This window comes from Protomyctophum bolini (assembly GCF_963924005.1).
Source record: "Protomyctophum bolini genome assembly, chromosome: 6".
NCBI lineage: Eukaryota > Metazoa > Chordata > Actinopteri > Myctophiformes > Myctophidae > Protomyctophum > Protomyctophum bolini.
This window is the reverse complement of record NC_137867.1, coordinates 30,072,691-30,095,501: the sequence shown is the minus strand read 5'-3', so window position 1 is coordinate 30,095,501 and position 22,811 is coordinate 30,072,691. Positions and strand designations below refer to the sequence as shown.

Sequence of the window (22,811 nt, the reverse complement as noted above, 5' to 3'; positions counted from 1 at the left end):
GAGGAAACAAGTTGTGAATGTAAAATCCCCTGAGCTATACCTTTACTGGAGAGCACAACCCAACTTCCTGGAGAGGATTGTATTGTACGTGTGCTCTCAGGTGTCAACAGCAGATCTCATTCTGGTCTTCTGAATGTTTATGAATGTGGAACTTTGCAAAAATGCACCTAAATACTTAAAGTCATGCTTATTGTGCTTTGGGCATTCTGTGCTTTATTAAAAAAGTGAATTATCTCCTTTCTCTGGATGTACTCATTTACTTTCAACTAATCAATAAAAATGTCACTCCTTACTTGGCTGCTGAGGTGTCAATTTGATTTTCCTTACTAATATTACAAATAATTCATGCATTTATAATTGTTCGAACTACACAGTAATTTTGGCAAAATTCATAAGGAACTGAGATGCAAAGAGCACAATTAAATCTAGGGGGATAAGTAATCGGACCAAGACCAATATGGATGATTTTGATTTTTTTAATTAAATCATTTTCACATGTATTCAGTATTACACAATGGATTTGAAATCCTCATTTACAGGGCACCTCAAACGTTACGTAGAAATATCCTTGGTTTAAAAACCATTTAGTCACTTAAGTGTAAAAGTCCTCGGGTTACATTCAGGAGAAATCTCCAAAGTGGTTGTCTGCTGTTGGACAGGACAAGAGTTGGCAGTCGGATCCTTTAGTGAGACACCTGGCCTCTGTGCAGTATTCTCCCTTTGTACTGTAGGTGGTAAACTATGGCACTGGAGTGATCACAAAAAACTTACCATGGCATTATAGTAAGTGGTTAAATTATACACTATTTTAATTAACAATTTACTGTCAAGAAGACACTTGAGGAAAACTGAGCCAGCGAAACAAATGACAACCATCTCGAGTACATCCCTTGTGCCGAGTATGTGAGTGAATCAGGTCCGTGTCAGTTTATCTGGGGGCATAAAGCCAGAGTCTCCCAGAGCCCTAAGGGCCACCCTGCCACTGGGGCGGATGGTGAGCCAGGTGATGCTACCATTGTTCAAACCCATGCGTAGCCAACCCTCTGGTGGAAACTGGAGAGCCCTGAGAAACACACAAAACAAATGAAATGACAATGGCGCTGCCACAAATTCTTGGCAAACAAAGTACAAGTGTGGTTGACACTTTACACAATCTCTTATCACCAATATAATAAATTATAAGTGTGATATGAACCCTTGTGATTATGGTTAAATTCTTAACAGAGTGCTAGATTAGAAGATCAAGCATTAATTGTACTAGACTGGTTGGAGATCCATGTCCCACCTGGAAATACCCACCCATCTGTCTGCGTCCCTTCTATGCCCATATATGTAAGTTCTGTATCTGTCTCTCCATGTCCTTTATTCCTATACATGGAGTTGTGTCAGGCATGCCCAAATATGGAGTCTTGTGATGTCAAAACAGGCCAGATCCATATATAGAGCCTGGGACCCTGGGCAAGGGGCCCTTTACTTTCCAGAGCCCGGGCAGAGGCCTTTGAAGTCGGTGGGGCGAACGGTTGCGTGCATTACACACATACAGAGACGTGGTGCATTTATATAGATAGGTGTGGCCTATCAAATTAGCCTTTAACATACACAGCAGTAACTCCACTGCAAACAAGTATTTTTAACAGTTTACAAAGCAGGTAAGAACGTTTACATTAAATAAGCATTTAATGTTGACATAAAGCACATATGTTGATGGTAGCAAGCACAGATTAAGTCAGAAAACCTTACAACAAACAGCTATGCCAAAGTTCTACTACTGTATTCAAAACAATTAGCAGCAATAAGCTAACATAAAATTCAACATACAAAAGGCCAGACAAATTCTCCACCTGAAGCCTTATTTCTAGTATACTTTGTTGTATGACCACCAAAAGCAACTTAAACAAGATTCATTGCATTTTTCAGTTGAAAATCTACACTACACTATCATACAACAAAGTATAAATTAGCCATGAGTCAGGGAGAATATTGACCCCACTGGAAACGGAAATTGCCATGACATAACACACCTGCAGACAAAATAGCGGATGACATTGGCATGACAGACGATGATCTCATAGCTGTCCTCCTTCTGCTTAGGATCAGCACGATGGATGTAGCGGCGGAAGGCAGCTTCTATCCGAGCCCCGTCTTCATGGTACTGCTGGAGGTTGGTACAGAGGGTTGGACAGCCGCCGTGTCAGGTGAAAATTTGTGACTTAAAAGAATAATACTTCTTTACTATGCTCCTCATATGAAGAGCCTATAGAGGGTATGTGCCGCATGACATTATCATCATAGCTGGAAGTTATAAACGATGTATCCTGTGAATTTGATTTTGATGTTTTGGGAAATTGTCACTAGTAAATTCACAACTTACAAGTATACTTGTGACACTACCAGTAAGACGCGCAAACGCGGGAAGCGAACGCAGCTGAGACCCTGCAGATCATGTCTGTCTGTCTGTCTGTCCCGCTGTTACTGTGTATGTGGACCTGGCCCCTTTTGTGCCCATATATGGAGCTGAGTGGACCTGGCCCCTTTTGTGCCCATATATGGAGCTGAGTGGACCTGGCCCCTTTTGTGCCCATATATGGAGCTGAGTGATTGCTGATGCAACACACTCCATATTTGGACGTATAGCGGGACAGACACACACACACACACAGACAGACATGATCTGCTAGGTCTCATTGCGAACGCAGTGAGCACTTACTATGATTGCGAACGCAGTGAGCACTTACGAGTAAGACGCGCTGAGTGATTGCTGATGCAACACACTCCATATTTGGATAGCGGGACAGACACACGGACAGACGGACAGACACACAGACATGATCTGCTAGGTCTCATTGCGAACGCAGTGAGCACTTACTATGAGACCTAGCAGATCATGTCTGTGTGTGTGTCTGTCTGTCTGTCTGTCTGTCTGTCTGTCTGTCCGTGTGTCTGTCCCGCTATCCAAATATGGAGTGTGTTGCATCAGCAATCACTCAGCTCCATATATGGGCACAAAAGGGGCCAGGTACCCCAGCTCCATATATGGGCACAAAAGAGGCCAGTGATTTGTTTGTTGTGGACCTGGCCCCTTTTGTGCCCATATATGGAGCTGAGCGTTCGCTTCCCGCGTTCGCGCGTCTTACTCGTAGTAAGTGCTCACTGCATTCGCAATGAGACCTAGCAGATCATGTCAGTCTGTCTGTCCGTGTGTCTGTCCCGCTATCCAAATATGGAGTATGTTGCATCAGCAATCACTCAGCTCCATATATGGGCACAAAAGGGGCCAGGTCCACTCAGCTCCATATATGGGCACAAAAGGGGCACCATATAAGGAGTCCCCAAAGCAGCTATACGTCCAAAACCCAAATATGTACGAGCTGCGTTCGCTTCCCGCGTCTTACTCGTAGTAAGTGCTCACTGCGTTCGCAACTAGTGTCATGGACTAAATATGCCAGACTACCACAATGGCCCTTTAACCCACATCACCTGATGGCTGAGCCTACTATATTTAAATATTTTGTCTATTGCAAGCCTGCATCTGCATGCGTTATGTCTGCAAGTCTTCTTGAACTTCAACAAAACTAGTTTTCAAACGATAAATGCAAACATTTACAGAGGCTGTATCCTCTGTTATTTGATGGCATTGAATGAGGCAAGTGTGACTTTTTTTGTTCAAAATGGACATAAACTATCTGTGTTTGTGGGTAGCTTCAGGTGCCTAAACAGTAACACACACTGTACAAGACATTTGCATGTACACAGCTGAAATTTATCTTAGAAACGGCAAAGGAACATGGGAAATCACACCATCTGTCAACATTTAGGGTGAGCTCGGATACGCGCACCGGGCTGCTATATCCGAATGCACCCTTAGTCTAGAGTGAGCGTGGTTTCTCTCACCACAGCATCAGGTTTCCAATGAGTGACAGGTGGCACAGGCTCAATAGGTGCTCCCTCTCTCAGCAAATCACAGCTCAGCAGCTCAATTCCTTGACCAGTTAACGAGATGAGATGAGGACATTTTCAATTCAGCAACAAATATGTATTTATAGAGGAATCAGCATTGAGATAACCTGACTACACCAGAGATGGTGGCAGTAGTGAGTTCCTCCTCCTGCTTCCATCTGGTCTCTCGGGCAGACCCGAATCGGGTCCTGTCTACCATTGGGTCGAACTTTTGTCTGTCTAATGTCATGTCTGACTGTTGGTGACAGCCTTTTAGCCGACGGGGCAACGGTCCGACATTGTCGGACCGTTGCCCCGTCGGCTAAAAGGGGTGTCGGAAAAAAGACCTGCACCCAGACGAATCAGACTATGTACTCCGAACCTGTGCTAATCGGAGTGATATGCTCTAGAGATCAATGCGACTGATGACATATTGAAGCTGTGCCACAGCGCACATGTAAACACAACCTAACAAGACTACAACTCGAAATTATTATGGAGATATCAGATTTTTGTCGCGCTGCTTCGGCTTCATCGTTTCTGCTTGACAGAGTCCAGATGCAGGTAGGAGGAGGGAACGTGTGAACTCAATACTGCCGCAATCTGGCGGAGTCAGGTTAGCATTGAGTAACATGTGTATTAGAATTCAATATTTATTTTCCACCTTTTTCCTGTGTCAGTCTAAACTCTTCTAAAGGAATATGTCACCAAATTAACTTTATCACACATTGTTAAAATGTGTATTCAATGGGTTTTCTTCTCACTTTCCTTAAATTACAGTGAATGAAGAATCCAAAAACAAAGAAGGTACTTGATGAATTGAAGAAGAAAAAGTCTAAGATTATAAAACAACTATTAAAAATCTGTTTATTCTTTATTCGCCATATGACATGTGACAAACATCTTCACGGGGTTAGTGAAATGTCATTTTGGGAGTGAAACATTTATGATGGCCTGTAAATTATTCACTATACTTGATGACATTCCAGACCCGAAGGAGCACTTGATGTTGGTGTGACAATGAAGATCTACATATTTCTCTGTAGTGGGTGTTGACTGACCTGGGAGGTACTTGCTGATAATGTGTGCAGTTTCAGTGGCCCTGCTCATAGTGGAGTGGATGAGTACATCATACTTTAGTCCCAGGGCTGCCAGTCTCTCGCCGGTCAGCTCAGCCTGCTCCCGACCTAGATGAAAAGGAACACTTTAGCTCTGACATAATACATAGACAGTAAGGTACATTTAGGACAATGTTATGCATTGTCCAATACGTGCTCTCTCGTGTCTCTTTCAAAGTGTGACAGAACTTCATGCTGAAACCACCACATACGTTATTTAAACAAAATTAAGATGTTTTGCACTTGGCAGGTGCTAAATTTCAATCCCTACAATTGTGCTCTCAGGCTGCTGCTGTAAAATAAATAACACTTTGCTCTCTTAGTCCCCAAGCTAGATGGAATATAAAGATCACACACTCATTATGCACTGACGTACATCATCAATTCATCATACATCATCTCATTCCGGGCAATCACAATTTACGTCCTCACTTTCGTCATCAATGTTTTTGTTATGCAATGTTTGCATCTACACAAACACTCAAAATTGTCCATTCATTCTCATGTAATGTTTGTGTTAGGACATTTGGGTTGTACACAGCAAAAGCTGGACATAGCCCCTCAAAAATATATATACAGTAGTACATACACTTTAAATTATATAATAATAAGACTTGTTTATAACATAACATACTGATATGCTGAATAATTATGTTACAATTAGCCCTTCACTAAACCCCACCCCAAAAGCGATTGTCCAGTGCCAATCCAAATAGTTTAGCAACCGTTGCTAAGGATGTCAAACTTTCATGTTTTCGCTGTCAGTGCTATTTTGCATGGCTGTGTTGTTGAATACATACACAGCTTAACTGAACCACCCTGGCGATGGCAATAATACTAATCACCGTAGTCTTTACTGTCTTACCATGCATTACATGAAAACTCCTCGGATGGTCATAAGTTGATTGAGTTGGATACCGTTTCTCTAACAATTCCTCGTATTCTAGTTTATTGGAATAATGTCATGCATATTTTTCCATTGCATAGCTTACTGCAGGCCTGGTTGACTAGATTTAGAAGACATTTTGAAGCTCTTGCTACTGGAGAAATTCCGTCATTTAACATGCATCTCAATGGGTGAGAAGGAAAGCTTGCCATCTCTCCTCTCTTAGCAAGTGTTGCTAATGTAATTATTGGACAAGTTGATGCCACCAACTTCCCATTTCTAATTTGCTCTGTATGAATTAAATAAAGACAGTGTGTATCCACAGGCAATGTGCAGGTGGAATTGCAGGCAGGAGATTCTGCCGTGGTGACAGTGAGACCCTTGCTTCTCAACATGCTGCCAATGCATTCAACCTAACAATATAACAATACAATAGAAAAATACCTCATCTATGTTTATGAAAGTATTGGGCCTGCGTGCGGACATACAGTAATGTCATCAATACTACACATCCCCAGTTGGCTTCCAGCTGGAGATGGTGGCATGTCTCTCTTCCTTTGCATCTCTACAAACAATGGTCTGTCTGAATAAAACCAACAACAAAAAAGGAACAATATTAGTCAGATGATTATTTAACCTAATGGTGTGAGGACCCTCTCCTTGTCTCCATTTCCACTTAGGTTGTACTGGGAGTGTCTGATGAGGAGAATATTGCGTGTAGCTTTAGGTTTGCCATTGTCCTGCTCTGAACTGGGGTCTTCAGTTGAGGTTTCTTTCTTCTTGGTGCCATTTGACAGGGTCGCCTGGTCCCTTCTACATAGAGTAACAAAGAGTTGATGAGATTAGTGGCTTTGCTTCAAGATTAAGTGAAAACATGACCTACATGACCTACTGGGTGGGTTCCAGGAACACCTTGTAAATATAAAGTGTTGATGACAGACGACAGATGACAGACGTCAGACGACGAGAGTACACAGCATAGACGGGAGATTATACAGAGATAGTAAAATCACGAGGGTTAATCTGAGTGTACAATGGCTGGACCTGTAAAGGTCACAGTTAAAATTAACTGTGTATCATATAGCCGTGTGTGTGCAGCACACCACACAATACACATACTTATCCCAGTTGAAGTCCCACGCATGTCCAGTGGGTGAAGGAGTGTGGTTGTTGGCCGCTGTCCACGCAGGCTGTGCAGCTTGGACAGTCAGTCTGCTCCACACACCTGCTGGTTCTCCGAAACACCCTCGAGAATCAGCAGCGGCGGCCGCAAAAACCAACACCGCAGATCCTCCGGCGAACCCGCATAAGACTTTGACAGTTTTCCTGAATGACATGCTGGAGAGACAGATATCTACCGGTAACTACGTTAATACCTGGATGGATGATGGATCACTAGCCCCCGTCTCCTCTCCTAAATTAATGTAGACTCTTTCTTCTTCCAGCTAGCAAATGATGACGCACAAACACGCCGCTGGGCTTATTAACAATGTACTGTCCAAAACAGCGGGTCGTTAGTCAGTGCAATGCGCTTTCTGGGTCCAGAATGTCTAGACGGCTACGCGAACTTAAATGACACCGACCATCAGAGCGTTGGTGCTGCTGGGGAGGGGACAACTTTAGCTCGCTATGTAATGTTCCTGTCTACAGAATGTCCATATGACTGTGTGTCCTACGGTGTCCCGTGTCGGTCAAAACAGAGCCTATGGTTTTCATACGCCACACAGACTGCCGCTAGAGGGAGCCCGTTACTTATTATGAGATGAGCCGTTGAGTGTTTAATCTATCTAATCCATATTATCCATATTATTACCCCCCACCCCCCCATGGTCAAATTAATATTATCCCATTCCTACCAAAACCTCAAAAGTCACTACTAGTACTAAATTACTACATTGAATTATTACTAAATGTAATAACTATGAAAGTAAAACTAACTAATTAACACAAATATTTGAAACCAACCCGCAGGGCCCAGTTATTAAAATACATAATAATAAAACAGCATTTTAATGTTACTTTTACGTTAAAGTTTTGTATTCATTCATTTAAACACAATATGAACTATCTATGCTGAGCCTGTGATTACCCTCTTGTAGGGGTTTGTTGGAGAGGCTCCACCTTTTGAGCGATTGAGTGACCTCACCACCAGTGGGCTGGATTGGATTGTAAGGGTGGGATTTCCAGGCTCGGGGAGCAGCGCTGTGCTTCTGCCCGTCTATCTTTGGATCTATGCGGGTTAACGGTAGCGAACACGGACTGGATGAATCGCTAAATGACCGCTAATATTGCTCACTGGATGTTTACATGCGCTCTCCAATCGGAATAAATAATTGAGGAATGTGGACATTACAGAATGCCCAACAGCGCTGGAAAGAGATTTAAACCCACCAAATACATCCCGGTGTCCACAGCTGCCACACTTCTTGTGGGATCGACCACTTTATTCTTCGTTTTCACGTAAGTTTGTGTTGCTGTTTTTGTTCTGCTCGAGCATATATCTTTTTTACCGTTTCCATCAGCCTCGTGTGCGTTTAATACAGAGGCTGGAGTCAAATGCAGTTTGAAGTTTGCTTGTGACGGTTTGAGTCCTGTTTAATATAAATGTGTGTTTTGTGATATTAATAGAATTATTCTCCCCCGGCCGGCCTAACATAGCAATCGAACCCGGGGCATCTCTGAAGTCTGACCCGTTTGAAGTCATTTTACAAGTCCAAGTCAGATGTCGCCTGGATCGCATTTCTTACTGTAATATCTCATATCTGCAGGCAAACTTCATGCCGTGCAAGTTAAGCGGCGGCAGTAACGACCGTGTGTGTGTACTGTAGTGTGTAGGACTCGGAGGCGACAGTTTAGGCCGCGGCTATTCACTTTCCATTGAAGAAATGCCTGCAGGCAGTTGCTACAATTAAAATGGTACTACATTGTCCCGACAGTCAGAGTAAGTCTGGACTCTGTTGTCACGGGTTCAGGATGGTTAGGTTACAGTAACGCAATTATCAGTTATCACACAGACGGTGTCAGTGCAAATAAATTATCCTATCTGCTCTTTCATTTAATCATTTTGAGAAGAAATGAATTGATGTCTTTCTCTTCCATCTCACCTGTCGCTGGTTCTCAATAGACTAGACATTGTAGACATAAAGCAGTGTGTCATGGCATAGACATTTAAGTGATGATCATGATAGACCTCCCCTGATTGATCTCATTACCTAGATCGATAGGATAGCTTTATTGCCAATGCAATGCAATCAATTGGGAAGTTATCACTGATCCATAACCACTAACCAGTGTTGTTCCTGCTTCATGACATGACAGTTCGAGATTCTATATTAGAATGTTAACTTTGTCCTGCGGATACATACAGGTGCTGATTAGTAGTGGAAAGATTCTAGTGGCCCTTTATTGGGACCAAGAACTATTGCTGCTGTTTGAGGCATTGCATAAACAAATGGTCTGATTTACAAAAGCTGGTATATTCTCCAAAGTGGAGTAAACATATACATTAATTGATCTAGTGAATGTGATTCAGTAGGCCTATTAAGACTTCTTCTGGAAGGTTTTGTCACAGAGTCAACACAACACTACATAACGTAGTATTGCAAGATATAGTGTTGTAAGACATTGTTGCATGCATGCATTTTTACTCCATGAGGAATTTATCATAACATCATACATACTTTGACATTGCTGTGCATGCTGAAATGTCCAGAAATCCAACAGGGATATGTTTGGGTTGAATGGGTTGATCCCTGAGCAGATGGGTTGGGGGTGAAGATTAGGACTTTACGCTGCTGCTCTTTGTTTCCCCCAGTAAAAGGCCCAAAGGATTTGAGGCTGATATATTTGGGACCCCCTAGGGAAATACAGGTCCAGTCTGGGACAGCACACTCTAGTAGTCTATTCTGATTCAGCAAATCCACTATTGCATTTGCTACTGGGGAATCCACACATGTTCAGTCTTTGACTGTTAGCCTTTGAGCTTTACAACTATTTAAATAAGTTAATTACATTTGACATGATATTTTAGTTTGATGACTTCCAGTGTAACAGTTTAGGAGGCTTATATTCTTATTTCAACAACATTGTATGTGTGCAAAGGTGTTGCAGAGATGTGGAGATAAACCAACACTTGGACCTTTACTGGATGCCATGGTGCCAGAGCTCCATGGCAGCAGTTGTTATATGGCATTGAGTCCATTGGGCACCTGGAGGAGGTATAGTTTTGGCCAAAGTGTGCTCACTGTACACTGAATCTACGGTGTCCGTGCCTTGCTTACTGATGCCTGAGAGTCTGTGTTCCCCTCTGAGATAGAATTAGAACACATTAGTGGAGAATTATTTATATCTATTCTACACAGCATGACCACAACTCGGCAGTAATAAACAGATGATAAACTCAGCCTTTGGCCGTGGCAACATCTATCTATAATAATATTACCCCACCATATTCTATGTATGCAATGAGATCCTGCCATATCTAGCTTAGATGCCGCAGCCCCACTGTATCTAGCTTTGATGTACTATTTCTAGCATAGAAATCCTACTGTTTATAGCCAGCTCTATGTTACTTATACACAGTATAAGTTGCATTTAACTGTCTAAACAAAATAACCAGGGTGGCCAACTGTCACAATAGCCCAATATTTCAAGAGTAGGTATGGATAAATGTGTGTAGTGTGGAAACTATCAATCGATCATGCAGAAACATCTGTTCACCATGTTTTGTTGTATGGCAGTAAATTCACTAAGAGGCTGTTGGTAGTGGCATTTAAATTCTGAAAGGACTGGTCCTGACAGGAACCTAATCTTCAACTTCCACATCTGTTTCCTCCTTTTCACTATGGATCCATTGAATTGGACTTAATTCACATATTGGCAGAATGTATTGTTTCATGTTTTTCAAAAATGATGGAGCTTGCACAAAAATGAATTTCACCCATCACAGCTATTTGTTTTTTCCCGAATTAAAAACAAAATTCAATGATTTTGTTGTAATTTCATGCAAAACAAAAGCAAGACTTTTGCACACCTACAGGTGCATATGAGATGGATAGCCAGGTGCCCGACGTACAGAAAAAGGCATAGAAAGATAGCCGAAACGTTTCTGTTCCCTTAAACTTTTCTACTGCATTTGAAGACACTAAAGGCTCATACATAGTCTGGATTTACGGTGGTGGGGTGACCACCAAACTACAACATGACGCCACGAGCCGCGGTGAAGATCAAACCACTGCCACCGCTCCAGCCCAATTCTCTCTGTTTTTACTCACTTTGGTCACCTCACCACCGAAAATCCAGACTATGAATAGGCCTTATGACAGTGTGCAGGAGCTTTCTTTCAGTGATTTCATGCAGAGATTAAAAAAAATCTAACAAATTCCCCTCTGTCAGGTGACTCCAATTGCATATCACATAGTTGTCTATACCCTCCTCAGACCAAACAGAGTGATTGGCAGAGACTGGAACTATTATGCCCATGCAAATTTGCATTTGCATGGGCATTTATTGGAGATATTGCATTTATTGGAGATAAATTAAGGGGACAAAAAGGGATCAACAATATGTTATCAAATATTTTTAATTTAAGTGTGTGAAATGTGTTTTCCTCCCTGGTTTAACAGTGAGATATTGGTGCTTTCACATGTGGTTATTATCCCTGAGATTATAGCCGTTAAGTGCTGCTCAGCGCCATGCCCTCTTCACTGTGGTGTTTCAAAACATTGTGGTAATCTGCTCATATTAATGGGGTGTTTAAAAGCATAATTGAATGTCTGTTTTCATTCAACCTAATCTGCATCCAGAGAGCGGAGCTTTTGTTCTGTGGATTTCACTAACCACTCAAGCTCCTGTTTGTTAATGATTTCAGTTCAGTGTGAACTGTATAATATTAGAGTCCATTACTCCCTGTACACTCTATTAGGCTAATAGTTGTGAAACTATTTCTTGCTTGTAGTACTTGGTGTGTTTGGGCTGTCTTAGTTGCCTTATTTTAATATACTATGGGACCTATTGTGCCTTACCCCTTATCCCTAAATGTCTTTGCTTACTAGCCGATCTACATCGACACGTTGTGAGCTTGTAGATTGGCCATTTGAACAATTCAGAAATGCTTTTCAAAATATATTAAAAGGTAAATGAGTTTAGGTATAAGAGGTAAGGGAACATGAGCAATTTTCTACTTAAACTAAAACACAGTCCCAAAACAAAGCTGTGAATTCATGCTGATGATGTAGCCTACAATGTGATGTAGCCTACATTTCCCCATTTGCTCTTAAAGAGTATGTTACAGAACATATGCCTCAAAACTAGATAAAGTTCCCCTCATGGTACAGGTCTCCACCAGGGCAGGTCAGGTTGTGGCCTCCTGGTGGCGCTATAATAGGCCAATGTGAAAAGGGTGGCATTTCTTCTTACGCCTTGGATGGCAATTGGATGATTTGATTCATTTTGTTCCAAAAATGTGTTTTGCAAAAATCCACCTGTTGGTGGCGCTATAACAGGCCAATGTAAAAAGGGTGGGATATATTCCAAACGGGCCAATCCTGCAAACTTTGAAAGCCAATGTTAGCCAATTAGGATGGATTATGAAATATCGTACAGATCCGCCTTGAACACATGACCATAGAGATAGTGTGTAACGATTTGTGGACAGAATCTGGAGGAGTAATAGCAAAAAAAAATGTTTTTCAAAAGTCGGACTCTTGGTTATATAACAGGCCAATGTTGAAATTCGGTTCATCGTTGACATCCAGGGAGTGTGCATGCAAAATTTGGCATCGACCAGGTTAACGGTGCCGGAGATTAGCTGGTGCAAAACATACTTTCTCCCCATGCCTTCGGCCTGGTGGAGACAAAAATGGCAATCTATTCTACAAGCTCAGATCGGATTTTGAAAAACGTATTTTCTTTGTTTTGTTTTTCACACTTCTAATAACATGCCCGAAATTGGGACACTTGGATAGTGGTTAACACAGAGAACAGTGATGTTTTGTAAATCCATTGAACACTAGTCTACGCAGAAGATCGTTGGATCTTAAATCAGTCTACCGGTTTTCCGGTAAGCGTTTTTTTTCCGCGTCTTTCTGACCACTCCGTGTGATGTAGACCTCTCCGTAGGAGATTACAGAACTGCAGTTCAAATTGTCTGTGGACCACAATGTGTGGTTATATCTCTGTTTCATTTTGTGTTCATATTTTTACTGTATTCAGTGCTGTATGTATGACATCACGTGTCAAGAGTCTTGGTTCCAAACTCCCAACTAGGGTTAGTTAGAGGGGAGAGATAATTTACATATTAGGAAAAGCTAATGCTCTTTAGACTTACTGTATATCCAGAGCCAATCACAATGAGGAAACGGCTAGAGGCCCAGTGTATTGTTCAAGGATACTTATAGCTGGCCTGGCTGATAGACTCATTAGCTGTTCAGAGAGGAAACCTCTTACCTGTTACCTTATGGTTATGAGATGGTTTCTCCAGTGACGAGGCCTCCCTGCTACCATGCAGCTTCCCCATTTGTACATAATAATGCTCTCATACACTCTTTCGCTTTTCCTATCTGATTGTGCGCCTATCTTCTTCCTGTTGTGCTCTCAAGGGGTGAAGAAATATGTTAACATTTTATTAAAAGCAATTGGTGCTTGTTTTGGTTCACACAGCAAGCATTGGTAATGATTTAATCCAGCAGCATTGTCTATTATCCACACCCTACTTTTCAAATTTCAATACAATACAAAATGTTAATGCAGCATTGTCTGTAATCCACACAAATTTCAATACGATACAATTAATAGCCTACTATCGAGCAACTGACGGTGAAGGAGAATTTATATAAATTCCTTGAATTTCCATTGATGTGTAAGAATAATAATGATCAAGAAAATGGCACTATTTTGATGAAAGAGACAATATATGTCACGCACGTCACGGTTGTTGTTATATGGATTTAGTCTATATGTTTCTAGCTGATGACATTAGCGGCAATGAGCTTCGACATATGGATCAGACTAGACTGTATCTGATAAAAAGAGTGTTCTAGGGACTTCAAACCGTGACTGATGGGTTGAGTCAGGGCAAACTAATAGCATGAAGCTAACGTGTGTCACACTTCATTCACTGACCCACATGGTCTTCTGGAATACCAAAACACTCACACGGCAAAATCTTGTGTTAATGTAACTCAGTATGAACTGTAAGGGTCCATTTATATACTCAGCGACCAGGATATTTCAATGTAGGTCTACCATCTCACACTCTTCTTGCTCCTCCCACCCCTAAAACACTCGTACTCGATAGCTAGACCTAGCCAATGCAGCATGGTGGCGAGTTGTCATATATCAACCTTGTCTCCTGCCAAACCAAGGTATTTCCAGCTGTTCCATCTCTTCAGAGTATTCTCTTGCATTGCAGTGCCACAGCCCCTTTCCTTTCCTCACCTCTCCTTCCCCCGTCACAGCCAAATGTTCTTTTCAAGCTCCAGGACACCCACAGCTCCCATAAAGGACCAGAATCACATCACTTCCCAAGCACTTTTTTTTTTCAGAGCAGAGATATGTTGACAGCTTATACAGGTTCATACCATCACTGACACAGGCTACAAGGACAACTAGACCTCAGAAAAAGAAAGAAAAGAAGAAAAAAAACAATCTGAAACACTTTCAGCAGTGCACTGAGTGCATGTTATTCTTATTGCACTTGCAATAAGAATAACATTGAATTCCTTGTGAAAGCTTGTTTATTTGTCTTGGTGAGACTGGTGCAGAGGCATACAACAAGACAGAGTAAAACTGACTACAATTAGGCTTTGTGCACAGTAACATTGAGTGTTAATGTTTCCATTTATAGAAAAGAATACCAGCACTCACTTTATATCCAATATGATTCTCTTGTTTATTAAGGTTTCCCCCAGCAGCAAACAAACGTTTTGGCTCGTAGGCCGCTGAGGAAGGCCTCAATAAATCTTAATAAACAAGAGAATCCTATTGGATATAAACTGAGTAATGGTATTCTTTTGTATGGACTGTCTCTGTGCAGGCGGGCACCCGATATATTTTTTACGCTGAACTACTCAACTGAGTGCTTGCTTCATTTCCTTGTTTTTCAATGTATCCATTTGCCCAGGGTGTGTACTGTATTACAAATGTAACCAAAGGACCCTTTAGTAACTACCAGTGTAGTTGGATAAAATGTGGTGTTTTTAGTCTTATCCGGGTAGGTACATCTTTTAAGCTTTAAGCTGTAAGAATGTATTATGACATTTGCTGGACACACACAATTCTATACTTTTAGTGCTGTTATCTCCTCTTCCCACCCGTTACCTCTCCTCTCCTGCTGTCTGACACAACCTGGTCCAACCAACAGTTTGTTGAAGTACAGATCTATCCAGTACAGACAGATGAGCGAACACGGCTCCCAGAATAATGGACCAGGTCATCTAATCTTATTCAGTTCCAGTCCTCCTGTCATTGCCTGACAACTGGGTTAAGGTAATGCTGACAGATCCACTTACCTGGCTCTATCACGCATTCTGAAGCCTTCTGTCCACATAGGACACAAACAAATGTATACACAATAAAAGGAGCCGTTATATCTGCAAGTGCATTGTATTGTGCATTCACAGTCAGATGACAAATGTAATATCCCTCACAAACCAGGGAGGATTTGTCTTTAATGTGTCAAATCCTGCCATCTGTGTTTTGATTTATTTTAGAATTGGACAAACATTTTATATTACAGTTTGTACCCCACTGTGTCATTTGGCATAATCTTATATATATATATATTTTTAAATAATTACTTTTCTTTTGAAGAACTTTGCTGCCTGCCAAAAATAAAATAGTTCCTTTGTGATGGCAATGGCTAGACTAAAATGGATCCATGTGTTCCGTTTCACGCCAGCCATGAGCTACAGTGCACACACAGCAGTGTGTGGGTGCGAAAAGTGCGGGAAAAGTATTGAGTAAGCCCTTCCACAGACAAACAGTTTTGCGTTATACTTGTGACTTTGTGAGGACACTTCATCGATTTTTTACAATTCGCAGCCAAACTGTAGCCTTCAAGACTGACCTTAACCGTAATCTCTGAAAAGCGAAGAAATACAAATATCGAATTTTCCACTTTCTGTCCATGTGAGGACACAGCTAAAACAATTGCGAGCACACAGGTTGTTTGAGATGAGGAAAACCCTCCTCTTGGTAGAACATGTGGGATTGATTTAGACCCTCCAGCCTCTCCCTGGGTGTCTCCACTCTGTTTTAACCTCCTGTTGTTTTGTCAGAGGGAGACCGTGACCGGGAATAAGTAGAAACAGATCTCTGCCGCCTCTCCCTATGTGCACTCACACAAACACATACAGAGGGGTTTTTCGGAGAGATCAAGGTGTGTGTGTGTGTGTGTGTGTGTATGTGTGTGCGCGCGCTTTAGCCGTGGGCATGGGTGACTGAGATGGGGAGACTGGCCTGACTGAGCGATTATAAGAAGTTAAGAACATACTAGTCATACCATATCTATGCCCACTTCTCAGAAATCAGCACTTCAGGCAGAAAAGCATCTCTGGACATGACTGTGGCACATCAAATGGAGGTGCCATTCATTCATCTGTACCATAGTAGGCTGAACTTTGAGAGTGGACAAATCGACCTCCAGTGGATTTTTACTGTGCAGGGAGGACCTCTACACAACCTACATCAGTAGCCCGTAAAGATGCCTCACATTTTACTGCAATGCTGCCCTAGGAATTGTTTGAGGGGGACAACAAAAACAGCTTACACCATATTGATTTTGTTGAAGGACATAAATGGCCACCATTATCATACCTCTACACTCACCACTTTTGTAGTGTACCACTGAGGATCCCCATTCTGGGCGGGAACCCCTTTTGGTGTTAGCATTATGTTATGCTTTAGCTATTGAAAAATAGCAGATCTACAAGCTTGTAGGTCTGCTATTTTTGAAAAATCAAAGCACGACTGACATAGAAACATAGCTTTTTCAGAAAACTGAAAGACATTTTTTGAATCTGACCTCCGGTCAAAACGGGTTAACCACTTAAACCCTACATAATTGTAGTTCATTGTACTTCATTGGTCTATAGTTGGTCCCCTTCTTGTTTTGGCTCTACACCAAATGTCTTCACCAATAATTATAGCTGTCTGATCTACAGGCTCACAATGCGTTGCAACACAGTGCACTGTGAGCTTGTAGAATATATATATTTTGGCCAATGTTCGCCTATTATGACATGCCCAGAAACTGGTTAATTTGGGTATTCCTGTGATAGTTGTCACCTTTTTTGACAGTTAATAAAGAATATTGTTAGGTGTAAATTGTGTGTGTGTGTGTGTGTGTGTGTGTGTGTGTGTTGTTTTATGTTAAATTGGTTAAATATTTACAAAACCCACAGACACAACCACTTTCAACCATGGGTGTCCCTATTTTGAGCATGCGATAGGTCAACATTTTCAAAGATTCCATACATTTAAGAAAAGAAAAATAAAGCATAGCAGATCGACAAGCTCACATGTGGCATTGCATTGTGAGCTTGTAGATCTGTTGAGTGGTTATAGATCTGCAGTATAAAATAGAGCATCCATTTATGAAATATACTTTTCAGTGAGCATGTTCTTTTTGGTTCATACACACGTGTACATACACATTATGTACACAGACACTTATCTTGACACAAAGTCAGGCATCCCTCCATCCAGAAGCTGTTCAGCATTGATGGATAGTTGTGTTTGCAACGAAACTGCGCACTGGCTGCATTTAATGTTGGTTTCCATGCTCTGTCTTGAAAAGGGCCAAAAGTTGTACAGGCATAGACGATGCAAATTGGCTGATTTGACTGTGCAACCTGATTTGGATGTGCAATCCAATGCAGAATATAATTTGGTTTACTTTCCATCTGATTGTGGATGATGGCCAATACCCACATCTGATACAAGTGCTGTGAAAGATGAGTGGGAGGTGTTGTTGTTTACAACAAAGACTTGTTTAATAGGATTTGTTTACACACACTCACATCTGCTTCTCTTGGCTGTTGCTGTATTTGCCCACAAAATGAAATCTGCAATTATTATGATATTTTTAGACAATTCAGTGTTCAAAATAGGTCAATATACTCTTAGTTAATTTCTTGTGATGTTAGGGGATGAAACATGAACGTTTACAACCCACAACATCTGAGAGCGCACATGAACGTGACGTGGATGCGCTTTTTGTGGACTTTTCTTAAAGTCCACATTTACTACTCAGCTGTAGTATTGTGCAGCTATGGTAATGTGCTTGATATTGATGTAGAACAATAGCTTGATCCTATTCAACACAGTGAGGACTTCTTCAACTAGTCTCCATATGTAGATTATGTGGTCACATGGTGCAGTTTGAGCCAGGCTGGGAGCAATGTGATGAATGCACCGTGCTCTGCGTGCTGGCTAGTGACCAAGTGGCCATTGGCTACACTGGCAGTGCAGTCTATGCTGTGGGTCTCTTTGGGAAACTCACTGTATTCTTAAATGCTGATACAGGGCACATTAATACACATCAATATGAAGACTTCTGTAGATGTACTGTACATATAACTGTAAATATAATGTAGTTAGGGATGTTAATAGTTAATCGATTTATCGCGTTAAGAAATTAGTCTGTTAAACTTAACGGCATTTGTGTGTGTGTGTGTGTGTGTGTGTGTGTGTGTGTGTGTGTGTGTGTGTGTGTGTGTACGCGCACGTATGCACACGTAATTTATATCCACGAGGCCGTTTTTCATGCACACATTGTCATGATTTAATTCAGGTTATGAGTAGTTTGTTTATAGCATCACAATCCACTCAGTCAGAGGTGAAACAAGCTAGTGACCTTTTTTATTGCTCACAAAGTCTGTCCCAAACCTGGCTGTCCTTCTGGCTCCTAACAATGTGAATTATCACTAAATTACTGATTATACTGATCCCATTATTTGGCCTGCCAAAGCCATCCCCTCAATAGTGGACATACGGCCCTATTTTGTGCCACCCCATTATCCAGAAACTTATTTGCAATGTCTTACTATTTTGAAAAACATTTTAAAATCAACATGTTGTGAGCTTGTAGATCGGCTATTTGAACTATGTTGAAAGGTTTTTCAAAATAGTAAAACAACATGGCAAATAAGTTTAGGGATAAGCGGTAAGGGGTGGCACAAAATAAAATATAGCTCTTACTCTCCACCTGGCACCTGCAGATGATGAACTTCCTTTACCGAGTCTGGACTGATGTTGACTGTATAGTCAGGGAAATTACCCTTTAACCACTGAAAGGGATATTTCACTTTGAAACATGTTAACATTTGAACATCCACTCAGGCTTCTGTGAGCACCCCAGACAGTTTTTAAGTTGATTGATTCAGTATTTAGATATTCTTTTCTTGATGTGACACAGTGATGTGACACAGTGAACAGAGTGACAGGGAGACGGTGATATAAAGTGCCTCAGGTTGAATTCAAATTGGCCTCTGCTGCAGCAATGACTATAGCCTTATTTATGTGGTATGCACAACTGTGAACATTCTACAAAAAAGAAATACAAGAATATGCTATATCTATACTTTTAGCATATGGTTCTCTTCCACAAAATGTACTGTATATTTCACCAAGCCAAGAATCAGAACAATGCTCAGCCTCAACCCTCAAACCGCCTGGCACGTTGAGCACTCTTTTCATTCTTCACTAGTTCAGTGATTAACCAAGGTCAAAGTATTGTATTGTGTTGTACAACGTCAAATCTGATTCATTGATAGACTGGCACAAACTCAACCATCATTGTAGATGACAGCATTTCTTGAATTTTTGGAATATAAAAGCATTTTGATATTTCTACTGAGCAACATTAAAAAATAAATAAATCTGAATTCTATCTTTATCTACTAACTGCATGCCAGTTGAAACAGATAAAGTGTCTTCGTCCTCACAACACACAATACCAAGGAGCTTGCAAAACAAATCTTCATTGCCGATTTCTCCTAAACAGATGAAGTCATTGGTGTCCAACGGGGCAAAGAATGACAGCTTGTGCAACATAATCCAAGTTTCTGCAGCCAAATGATGAGTGCAAATATTGAATACAGGCCTCACAGAGCTCTCTCCAGTTGTGTGACGTAGACCCATGTGTAAGAGTGTAAACATGTGGAGAAGATTTTGTTTCTTAAGCATAGCAGAGCATACATGCAGTGTACAATCATTTGGTTTCAGCAGACCTTAACTGCTATCAGTACAGCAGACAGCTGCTTCAAATCCAATGACATCTGACCAAAAAAAAATAACCAAGTAGGCACGCTATCAAAGGATAACAACTTGGTTAAATTCAGTGACATTGATGGCAGGTTTTCATGGACATGGATGTGTAGTGATGTCATCTTGCTCCAGACTGTACCACTCAGTATTCTGAGTACCACCCTTTTAAAATGAGAGCCACAGCTTGCGTGATGTATCACTGCCATTGCTTAATTAATGTGCCTCAAGAGCAAAGCTTACCAGAGCACAATATTTACACATCCCTCGATCTGAACATCTTACTTTCTCTTTTTCCTCTCTTTGTATTTCTCTCTCTCTCAGTCTATACATCTCTTTGTTTCTATCCCCCTCTTAAGGCTGATGGTAACAGTGGAACTTATATTCCTACACTGTTCTTCACTGAATAATCAGTCAAAATGTTTGTGCATATCATCAGTGTTTTACTGAAGTGAACAGTATGCAAGACCATGACAACCCAGCTCTGTGCTTGCTGCCCCGGTACATTTATTTGACGCTTTCCAAACTTATACTCTTGACACTTACAGTATACTACCAGTTACTGTCGGCTCACATTTCTCTCACCACCTACTCCGCTGATGGCTCTGGAATGTAGTTGTTATCTAGTCTGAGATCCCAGCCCGTGGTTAAAGGCTACTGGTTAGAATAAAATGATGCTGTATTCACTTCAGCTTGGAATTGTATTGTTTGAACGCCAAGAGTAAGACCTGAGGTTGATTCTAAAAATGTCTTGTAAATCAGCAGTTCTCACACTTTCAAGATTTTTCGAAATGCTCTGTGTTGGCTATTGTCTAATAGTCAACACAAAAGGGTTATAGGGTTAATATTGCCATATGAGTTATTGCACAGGATAAATGGATGACGTGCAGAACATACCTGCAAGATTTTATTTTTTAAATTAATTGAATGCCTCATTTTCTTTTAAAGAACCACTAAACCACTTTTCAACCTATCTTCATATAATAGGTCCTCGGACTCCTCACTAATAATCATGAAAAAATGGCACGATTCTTTTCTACTCAGTCTGTGTCTCATAGGAGGGCTGTGGGCAGTTTAGAAACTGTCTTCCAGTGACATCATCATTAGGCTTTTTTTTTAAACAAGAACTTTTTACAAAAATGTTTAGATTTTCATTATCGTGAGAACGATGGCTTCCATTTTCGCATTGCAACTTTTCAGGACTAGAAAGCCTGCAGTTTCTATTAGCTTGGATTCCCCATCGATGATGTCACTGGAAGACGGTTTCTGAACTGCCCACAGCCCTCCTATCCTTTATTAAGCAAAGCAGTTGCTCTTCTAGATCCTCAAAATGTGAGCCCATAGCATAGTTCCTTTAATTGCACTGACAGAACTGTGTGTGTCTCTTTGTGAAACTGAAACTTTGTTCCAAGTTCCAGTTACGAAAATTGCTCTTTCTTTCTTAGACAATTCTCTCTGAATGTGGAGTTCATCTTTTTCCTGAGCCATATTAAATCCCCCCAGATACAGTATATGTGCCTGTGGGTCTGCCTTATTTCCTCTGTGTTAATGAACTCGTTCAGGGTTTGGATGTTTATCTTTGACAAGCTCACAACATTTCCCATCCCTAAGCATATTTCAGCCTGCATTAACACCCCAGGTATTGCACGTTCAGATTTCACCACTGTCATTGTGTGTAGTAGAATGCCTTTAGTAAGGTCTAGCTTATCATGAATTACATTGTGTTGTATAAGCATTTGGAACACAAGTTGATTGTGTAATTCTGTCTTCATTTTTGGTTTGAAGATCTTCTGTTCAGAACATTTGTGGTTTATGGGTGCATTGAAGCCTTTTTTTCCATAGGTGCCTGTCATAACTTAATTGAAGTACAGTCAGTATATTAAAGTATGTAACACTTTCTTCTTTTGCAAATTCATTGCAAATTTTCCGAACAATGGCAACAAATATATTTAGTGGAAAAGAACGTTGAACACATTTATTATTAATAATTATTTATTGAATCTCTGGCATTGTGGGATATCTTAATACTGGTGAGTAAGAAACCTTTACATATTTTTAGGCTGGTCTTCATTAGTGCTCATTATGTAGGCTTTTCAAAATCCTGAATGTTCCCATTCAGGTTCTGTGATAGGAAGTAACAGTTCAGTTATAATTATGTTGCTAGGGTGAGAGCTTGTGGGGGAGTGCAGGCACTGACCAGTAATGGAACTGCATCTCCCTGCAACAACCTCCTGAAGTCCTGATGTATTGGATTTTAAATCTAAATCAACCTTTGCCACAAGATGAGAGGGAGCTGCGCCAGAAATTGCAGAGCAAGCAGAAAGCACACTTTGGTAGCGCCGGAATCTAAACATTGAACAAATTGTTGAGAGTGGTACAGTGATCTGGGTTTCTATCAAGTAAATGGTGGACAAGTACAGCTGTCAAATAATTTCGTCACAGAGCAGGTTTAATAATGCAACATAATTTCATCACTCCCGAACTGTAAGTCATAAAATCTATGGACTTTTGTCAATTATTCTCCAAACATTTTGTGTGTGTGTGTGTGTGTGTGGCTGTGCAACAGTGACACTTGGTTGTGAAAACCAACCAAACGCTATTTCGTG

General features: G+C 41.0%; 2 protein-coding genes across 3 annotated transcripts in view; one reads left to right on the top strand and one right to left on the bottom strand.

Moving 5' to 3' along the window:
• Positions 1-436: 436 nt before the first annotated feature.
• On the bottom strand, positions 437-7,591 carry pgam5 (PGAM family member 5, serine/threonine protein phosphatase, mitochondrial). 2 transcript variants are annotated; one of them, XM_080765444.1, is made up of 6 exons: positions 7,060-7,591; positions 6,578-6,753; positions 4,998-5,123; positions 3,892-3,980; positions 2,022-2,155; positions 437-1,063 (listed from the first exon to the last, which is right to left on the bottom strand). In XM_080765444.1, exons 1-6 carry the CDS (start codon positions 7,275-7,277, stop codon positions 913-915), a joined length of 894 nt encoding a protein of 297 aa, XP_080621570.1. In that variant the 5' UTR covers positions 7,278-7,591; the 3' UTR covers positions 437-912. The 2 variants fall into 2 exon arrangements, with proteins under 2 accessions (XP_080621570.1, XP_080621569.1); XM_080765443.1 differs by having other exon boundaries at positions 438-1,063; positions 3,892-3,987; positions 4,999-5,123.
• A 533-nt stretch (positions 7,592-8,124) lies between these two features.
• Positions 8,125-22,811, top strand: part of zdhhc8b (zDHHC palmitoyltransferase 8b) — an 88,443-nt gene continuing 73,756 nt past the window's right edge. Inside the window, exon 1 of the mRNA XM_080766469.1 lies at positions 8,125-8,400. Coding sequence (XP_080622595.1) covers positions 8,297-8,400 — 104 coding nt within the window. The 5' untranslated portion in view covers positions 8,125-8,296. The remainder of the gene's footprint in view (positions 8,401-22,811) is intronic.

Excerpts from the sequence above, each read along its gene's own strand:
- pgam5 (XM_080765443.1), bottom strand. The coding sequence starts at position 7,277 with ATGTCATTCAGGAAAACTGTCAAAGTCTTATGCGGGTTCGCCGGAGGA. Across the intron at positions 6,754-7,059 it reads TGGGACTTCAACTGGGATAA|AAGGGACCAGGCGACCCTGT; the intron begins GTATGTGTATTG and ends TACTCTATGTAG. Across the intron at positions 1,064-2,021 it reads ATCCGCTATTTTGTCTGCAG|GGCTCTCCAGTTTCCACCAG; the intron begins GTGTGTTATGTC and ends TGTGTTTCTCAG.